At 47.3% G+C, this 8,602-nt stretch overlaps 1 protein-coding gene across 1 annotated transcript; it reads left to right on the top strand.

The window, feature by feature from the left end:
- Nucleotides 1-628: 628 nt before the first annotated feature.
- LOC119275672 (receptor-like serine/threonine-protein kinase At1g78530) lies at nt 629-3,061 on the top strand. Its single transcript, XM_037556565.1, has 5 exons — nt 629-920; nt 1,001-1,146; nt 1,243-1,839; nt 1,956-2,089; nt 2,658-3,061. Exons 2-5 carry the CDS (start codon nt 1,014-1,016, stop codon nt 2,838-2,840), a joined length of 1,047 nt encoding a protein of 348 aa, XP_037412462.1. The 5' UTR covers nt 629-920; nt 1,001-1,013; the 3' UTR covers nt 2,841-3,061.
- The last annotated feature ends 5,541 nt before the right edge of the window (nt 3,062-8,602 follow it).

Below are 8,602 nucleotides of genomic sequence, written 5' to 3'. Positions count from 1 at the left end.
GATATCTTGGTGTGCTCGCAAGCAACCCACTGTTTCCAGGTCAAGCACAGAGGCTGAGTATAAGGCTTTAGCCAATGCCACTGCAGAGATTATTTGGGTTCAGAATCGGCTGACAGAATTGGGTGTTTATCATCCAAAGGCTGCGTCACTTTGGTGTGACAATCTTGGTGCCACATATTTATCTGCTAATCCTATTTTCCATGCCAGGACTAAGCATATTGAAATAGATTATCATTTTGTTCGCGAAAGGGTGGCAGATAAGTTGTTGAATATTAGGTTCATACCTACTGGAGATCAAGTTGCAGATGGATTCACTAAGCCTCTTACTCTTAAGCAGCTTGAGGCCTTTAGACGCAATCTCAACTTGGATAGTTGTGATTGAGGGGGAGTGTTAAACATTGTATTTGCGTATATACGCGGTGTATGTATAAACCGTGTATATTACGTCATATGTGTGCGTGCGTGTGTATCAAGTCAGGTTGTTGGGCATGTAGGATCGATCTCCTCTCGTTGTAGGATCGATCCTAACCTCCTGTAACCTCCTGCGCATCTTGTACCTGTTGCCCTACTTAACACGTACGCGTCCCTGCCGCATTGGCATACGCTTAACCCTCTTTTCACAAGAATTGATTGGGGATAGGCATTTGGCACGGCACCAATCAAAAAGTTGTTGTGCTCGGGTCTGCCATTCACATGATCCAACCAGGCCCATTGATTGGGCAATGTACCTTTTCTCCGGATCCCCCACCCAGCTGCTCACTCATCGAGACACCTGTGCTGTGCCTGTGCTCACATTGTCACATGTGTACAATCGTCAACAAATCCAAAGCATCCTCCCAGTCGCCGAATCCAAAACATATTTAGCGTTCGCCTCTGTTTCTTCCTAAGCTCAGAGATCCAAAGCATCCTCCTCCTTCTGGGTAAGTAAGCTGGGGATTCCTCCTTTCTTGACTGATGCTGCACCGAGGATCTTACAGGGATTCATCTCTTTCTTGTTCAGGGTAAATTGGAAGATGTCTACCAAGTTGATAGCGCTCTACATTACAGTTTGCTCTGTTCTGTTTATCATATCCAAGATGCTGATCTCCTTCCTCTGCTACAAGAAGTGGGCTCGCAAGAAGAGGATCATCGAGACCAGCCTGACAGGTAACAAGAGTTCTTCCCTCCCAAATGAGTTCTTGGATATCTTCTCTCTCTTTTTTTTCTCTTTTGGGAAAAATAAATCGATGGATCACTCTTAAGGTGGCAAGCTGGTGATCTTCCGGTCGGCGGCGATGCAGTCGCTGAGCCCCAAGGCCTTCATGAGGATGATCATGGGGCTGTCAAGCAAGGACATCATCGGCTCCGGAGGGTACGGGACGGTGTACATGCTGAGGCTGGACGAGAAGTCGGCGTTCGCCATCAAGAAGCTGAGCAGGGGGAGCGCGGAGATGGACCGCGGGTTCGAGCGGGAGCTGGACACCATGGGCGACATCAAGCACAGGAACATCGTCCCTCTCTGCGGCTACTACGCGGCGCCTCACTTCAACCTGCTCATCTACGAGCTCATGCCCAACGGCAGCCTGGACACCATCCTCCACGGCAAGGAGGAGAAGAAGCAGGCCCTCCTGGACTGGCCGGTGAGGTACAAGATCGCGCTGGGCGTGGCGCGGGGGCTGTCCTACCTCCATCACGACTGCATACCGCACGTCATCCACCGCGACATCAAGTCCAGCAACATACTCCTCGACCACAACATGGAGGCCAGGGTGTCGGACTTCGGCCTCGCCACGCTCATGAAGCCCAACGAGAGCCACGTCACCACCGTCGTTGCCGGCACCTTCGGCTACCTCGCCCCAGGTCCGCAGGCTGCCCATCAAAATCTCAATCTATATATTAACCTTGAGAATTGAGATCTACTCCGTATATCATCATGCATGTGTGTTTGCTGATGGGTGGTGTGCTTGCTGCCTCAGAGTACTTCGAGACAGGGAGGGCCACGACCAAAGGCGATGTGTACAGCTACGGCGTCGTCTTGCTTGAGCTCCTCACGGGGAAGAGGCCGACGGACGAATCCTTCCTTGAAAACGGCACACGGCTGGTGACCTGGGTAAGCATCCACCTCCCATTCCTCCTGTACTCACACCAATGACTCAATTAAAATCTGAATGATCGGTTGTGCAAGATTTGATGCGATGAGTAGAATTATTTGGCTTAAATCTCTAGAATGATCGTTGTATGCAGTGACCAATTGATATGCTGCTGAAATAACCAACCAACCTTAGCTATCAACTACTCCCTCCGTTCCAAAATAGATGACCCAACTTTATATTAACTTTGTACTAAAGTTAGTATCAAGTTAAGTCATCTATTTTAAAACGGAGGGAGTACTTAGCAATCTGTACTCTGTAGTTGTACCCATCAGAAAACTGATGGGCAGTGGCCGTCACCATGTCACCACGAGGTCCGCAATGGCCCAATGTACACCCAATCTCCCATGTCAAGATCAACGAGGACTAGTGCATTACTAGCGCAGTACAGTGCTACCTAACAGTAGCATGGTCTGATAATGGACATGTACCCTTTTTGTAGATGTGAAGTAAGGATGATGAATTAATTGGGCATGCATCCCCGGCCGTGTCAAGTGCTGACATCAGTTCATCTGTTACTGTTTTCAGGTCAAGGAAACCATGGAGGAGAAGAGAGAGGAGCACGCCGTCGACGGCGCTCTGGCGTCTTTTCCGGCGGAGGAAGTCAAGTTCGTGTTCACCGTGGCGGAGAAGTGCCTGGAGTCTGATCCTCGCGATAGGCCAACCATGGTGCAAGTCGCCAAGATGCTTGAGCAAGCAAAGCTGGCATAGTACAGGCTCATTAACGCGCAGTATGTGTAACTAGGTGCTTAATTGGTTGCAGACAATTTTTCCACCCAAGGTGTTGCTTTTGCGAAATTCATGCTGGGTTCTGCACAAAATTTAGAAGATTTTTGTCGGCAAACGCTACCAATGGTGTTGTATAAGAAACAAAATTTATTGTTTGGGTTTGTAATTGAATTTGTACAAACAATTTTATACTTATCATCCAATACTGCTGGGTAGACATAGGTTCAGTGCATCCAAGTAAGAATCATGATGTAAGGAAACTTGATGACCTCTAGTTGTACCATATAAATTATTTTGGAAAATGAGAGTATCCATGACAACTTTGTGCATTGTGAGGACCCAAGGAGGATCTCACAGGAATTTGAGAGAGAAAGGGACGAACGGGAAGAGATTGCAGAGAAAGGGGAGAGAAACAGAGCACAAGGGGAGAGATAGATTCAGACGTTTCTATTCTTGAGAGTTGTCCGGTTCCTTACACAATAGTGGTATATAAACCCACGCACGCCACGCCCTACACACAGTACAGCTAGCCCCACTGCCAGTCACACATTCTTGTCATCCACCTGTCCAGTGGACCCAGGGTCCCCCTGTCGGTTGTCCGGCGACGTTGTTAGAGATGGAGCCGTGACATTCTCCCTTGAGTTTGATCCTCCTCCCAAATTGCAGATGACGAAAAACGAGCGCGCAACACATAATAATCTTCCCAGGTTGCATGATCAGCGGCGATACCGTGCCATTGAACTTTGATCTGTGGAATAGCATTGTTTCCCTTCTTTGTCATACGTCGATCCAGCACAACCTCTGGTTGGAGAGTGACAACCAATAAATCAGGTGGGTCTGGTAGCTCCTGAAACACTGGAGAGTAGTTGGCAGTGAAGGTTTTTAGCTGGGAAACGTGAAACACTGGATGGATCAGACTTATATCAGGAAAATCCAGACGATAAGCGGCAGCACCCAGCCGAGCAGTAACCCTGAATGGCCCAAAATATTTGAGAGCTAACTTGTGGCAGGGACGATTGAACAAGGATGATTGTGCATAGGGCTGTAACTTGAGTAAAACTTCCTCACCCACTGCAAACTCTTGATCTTGACGATGTTTATCTGCCTGAGACTTGATTCACTATTGAGCACGCAGTAAATTCTCATGCAACATTGCTAGAAAATCCTCACGATCGGCTGCGAATTCCGCAAGAGATGTAGGCAGATCACCAGCATCAATTGGCATAGTACCAAAATTAGGATCCATACCATACAGAGCCTTGAACGGGGTGTTCCCTAGTGAGGTGTGATATGAGGAATTGTACCAAAATTCAGCCATTGGTAACCAACGCTTCCATCTAGCTGGACTGTCATGAACAACACACTGCAGATACTGCTCTAAGCATTTGTTTACACACTCCGATTGGCCATCCGTTTGTGGGTGGTAGGCTGTAGAGTAGCACAGTTAAGTGCCAATTTCCGTGAAAAATTTCTTTCAGAAACTGCTAGTAAAAACTTTATCATGATCAGAGAAAATGGAGGCTGGCACGCCATGAAGACGAACAATAGTTGCCACTGAATGTGTTGTATACGGATGTTTAAGAGGAAGGAAATGGGCGTACTTGGTAAAATGATCGACCACCAGCAAAATCACCTCAAATCCCTCTGACTTGGGCAACCCATCAATGAAATCCGTGGTTATGTCTTTCCATGGGCGATGAGGAACTGGGAGGGGTTGAAGCAGACCACCAGACACTGTTCTTTCATGTTTTGCCTGCTGACAAACTTGGCATTGTTGAACCCAGTCCGCCACCTGTTTCTTTAGGCCTACCCAATGAAAAAGGTTGAACGCCCGCCAGTAGGTAGCCATGACCCCAGAATGACCCCAACTGTGCTAGAATGCAAAGCGATAATCAATTTGGTTTGTAAGGCAAAGTTGTTGGGTATCCAGAGGTGACCATTGTAGCGAATCAGTCCTTGGTCCAGGGAATGACCATGTTCATCAGGACTGTGTACAGCCAGCTTTGCAAGTAACTACATGGCCACAAAATCAGTTTGATAAGCATTGAGCACCTCCTGCATCCAAATGGGTTGACACACGGAGATGGCAAAAATAGTATACACCTGACGGACACGAGACAGTGCATCGGCAACATTATTGTCAGAACCCTTGCGATAGCGGAACTGGAACTGGAGACCCACCATTTTGGCCATAGCTTTACATTGCAGATCCGAGGTCAGTTGTTGATCCTGTAAATGGCACAGACTCTTATGATCAGTGACAATGGTAAAGATACCTCGCTGGATATATGGCCGCCACTTGTCAATCGCCATTATGACAGCTAAAAATTCCTTTTCATAAACTGATAGTTTCTGATTTTTGACACCCAAGGATCTACTAAGATAAGCAATGGGATGATTGTCCTGGGAGAGAATAGCACCAATGCCTGTGGATGAAACATATGTTTCCACTGCAAAAGGTTTACTGAAATCTGGCAAGGCTAACACTAGAGCTTTGGTCATAGCTGTTTTCAGGGTTTGAAAAAGCTTCAGTAGGTTGTTCAATCCATAGAAAGCCCTTCTTTGTCAGCAATTGAGTCAAGGGTTTGGCCATATTCCATAATTCCAAACAAACTTTCGATAGCAACCTGTTAATCCAAGGAATCCCCGTAGTTCAGTAGCATTGTTAGGCTGGGGCCATTGTTCCATAGCCCGAGCCTTTTCTGGATCTGTAGCCACACCTTGTGAGGAAATCACATGGCCCAAGTATTGAATTTCCGTCTGAGAAAAAGAGCATTTGGAAGGCTTCACAAACAATTGATGCTCACGCAAGGTTTGCAGTACCCAGCGGAGATGCTCCAAATGTTCCTCCCAAGTGGTACTGAAAACCAGAATGTCGTCGAGAAACATGATGACATACTTGCGATTAGCTGGAGCTAAAATGTTGTTCATTAAGCACTGAAATGTTGGTGGTCCATTGGTCACCCCAAACGGCATAACATGAAATCGGAAGTGTCCTGAATATGTCTCGAATGCATTCTTCTCCTCATCCGATTCATGCATACGGATTTGGTGATAACCTGCCCTGAGGTCTAGCTTGGAGAAAAACTTTGATCCTGCCAGTTCATCGAGTAATTCGTCGACAATAGGAAGAGGGAATTTGTTCTTCATAGTGATGGCGTTGGATTTTCGGTAATCCACGCAGAAACGCCAGCTACCATGTTTTTTTCTTAACCAGAAGTATTGGAGAGGCGTACAGGCTCATGCTAGGTTTCACAATCCCTGCCTTGAGCATATCTGCCACTTGTCGTTCAACCTCATCTTTCTGTTGTGGCGAGTGTCGATAAGGCCTAGGAGGATTATGACCCACTTCCAAGGTAATTGCATGATCATACCCTCTGTGTGGAGGCAGGTCAGTTGGAGTTTTGAACACATCTTGGAATTCTATCAAAACTGCAACAAGATCTCCTGGATGCGAGCCCGACTCAGAAACTGCATCACCGGAAGAAGGATCAACCACTTACATAGCCCAAACATCATTGCCATGCAGAGCTTTGTCCAGTTGCTCTATTGACACAGGTTGCAATTGCATAGGGGAAATAGGCAGAACACCTTGAAGGGAAAACATAGCATCACCATGTGCAAACTATGACGATTTTCCCTCCCAATCACTATTCATCGGACTGTGACACTTCAGCCAATCCATCCCCAAGACAGCATCATATGCTCCCAGCTGGAGTACTCGCATTGGTGTTTCAAAAGTGTGACCCTGTGCCCACCAAGTCAGAATCGGGGCTTGAAACTTGGATTCCATAGCTTGACCATTTGCAACTATAACTTTCACTGATGGAATAGCGACCAAGTCCAATAAAGCGCGTTTGGCAAAGTTTTCATCCACACAGCTGTGACTATTGCCTGAATCCACGAGTGCTAACATGACCTAGCTGCCCACCAAAGCTCGGATGCGAATTGTTTCAGCATTATTAGCCCCAGAAACTTCATGAGCCGAGATCTGATAGCATTCCAAAGTTTCAAGTCCACTCAACAGCTCCAATGCTTGGACAACATCTTCCGTTAAAATTTCATCGTGCTCTCCCAGCTGGATTGTAAGTAGTTGCATAGGCTTTTTACACTGATGTTCCTTACTATATTTTTCTCCACAACGAAAACACAGCACTTTGGCACGATGATAATCTCTTAACTGACGTTCTCTTACAAAATCATCTGTGTTTTTCTTCTGCACTATAGTAACAGGGGAAACTATAGGAAGACCTGGCTGGTGATGTACAAAATGCTGAAACCTAGGTTTGGTTTTCTGTAATTCCGACTCTTCCTCCTGTATCTCGGCTAAAGCAACTGCCCGATTCACACTGGTGGGAGCTTGTAAACTAACTGTAGTGAGAACCTCATCCTTCTGACCAAACACAAAGTGAGAGATGAAAATTTTTGTGTTCAAGGAGGGATCCAGAGCAATCAGGTGATACACTGCGACCTCAAATGCAAAACAATACTCAGAAACTGAAGCTGTCTAACGGAGTTGCAATAAACTATGCATCTGAGTTTCAAATTCCTCCTCACCAAATCTTGTACCACTGCTCCACCAAATTCTTCCCAAAGAAAAATCAGATGGTGGCGCTTGTATGCTTGCCACCATAACGCTACATGGCCTTCCAAGTACAAGGTTGCAGTTGACACCCACTGATGAGGTGAGACATTGTACATCTCAAAGTATGTCAGTGCCATGTCTAGCCACATACGGGGATTTTCTCCACTGAATCTCGGGAAGTTATTCTTGGGTGGTTTGGCATGGTACTCACGGTCATTCTCCCGATTCGGTAGACACACCTGATGTTCCTCTGGCCGGTGCTCCTGGTGCCTTGAAGGAACGATGAATCATTTAGGCGGCTAAACTTGCTCGGGAACAACTCGTTCCGCCGACGAGGCAGGTGCCATGACGAACCCCACGCCAGTTGGCAGATCGGGTTCCTCCAACAGCGGCGGCCGCTGGTTGACGAGACGTGCAGGCGGCCATGTAATCGAGGATAACGCAGGATCCTGTGTCACTGAGGAAGTGGCCGGTGCCACATCGAGCATGGCTTGCCTCTCGCAAATCTCGTCCATGCTCTCCTGCGTGGAGACGAGCTGCGTCCCCAAGTTGTCCATCTTCAGTTCCATGGCATCAAATTTGTTAAGCGCCGTCAGGGACATCTGAAGCTGATCCATGTGTTCCCCCATTGCTAAGAGCAACAGCTTCGTTTGCATGACCGGTGAGGCGAGCTTTGCCGGCGCTGTCGTGGCCCTGCTCCGAGTCAAGCCCACCTAGCTAGGGATTTTGCACAAAATTTGCCGAAGCAAATTCGCACCCGTCATAGTGGATTTTACGGCTCGATCAAGATATTAGGAGGGAGCAAACGGCGCGAATCATGGCTCCAAGTACCAATTTTGAGGACCCAAGGAGGATCTCACAGGAATTTGAGAAAGGGATGAACAGGAAGAGATTGTAGAGAAAGGGGAGAGAAATAAAGCACAAGGGGAGAGATAGATTCAGAAGTTTCTATTCTTCAGAGTTGTTTGGTTCCTTACATAGTAGTGGTATATAAACCCACGGACACCACACCCTACACACAGTACAGAGAGGCCCACTGCTAGTCACACATTCTTGTCATCCACCTGTCTAGTGGACCCAGGTCCACCTATTGGTTGTGCGGCGACGTTGTCGGTGTGAAAACCGGTGGGTCTCGGGTAGGGGGTCCCGAACTACGCAT

Source organism: Triticum dicoccoides, chromosome 3B, assembly GCF_002162155.2.
Source record: "Triticum dicoccoides isolate Atlit2015 ecotype Zavitan chromosome 3B, WEW_v2.0, whole genome shotgun sequence".
Lineage (NCBI taxonomy): Eukaryota > Viridiplantae > Streptophyta > Magnoliopsida > Poales > Poaceae > Triticum > Triticum dicoccoides.
This window is presented reverse-complemented; position numbering and strand designations above follow the sequence as displayed.

Bases quoted from the DNA above. Each gene is read 5' to 3' on its own strand.
- LOC119275672 (XM_037556565.1), top strand. From the start codon at position 1,014: ATGTCTACCAAGTTGATAGCGCTCTACATTACAGTTTGCTCTGTTCTG. The intron at 1,147-1,242 runs GTAACAAGAGTT...ATCACTCTTAAG, and splicing joins CATCGAGACCAGCCTGACAG to GTGGCAAGCTGGTGATCTTC. The intron at 1,840-1,955 runs GTCCGCAGGCTG...TTGCTGCCTCAG, and splicing joins CTTCGGCTACCTCGCCCCAG to AGTACTTCGAGACAGGGAGG.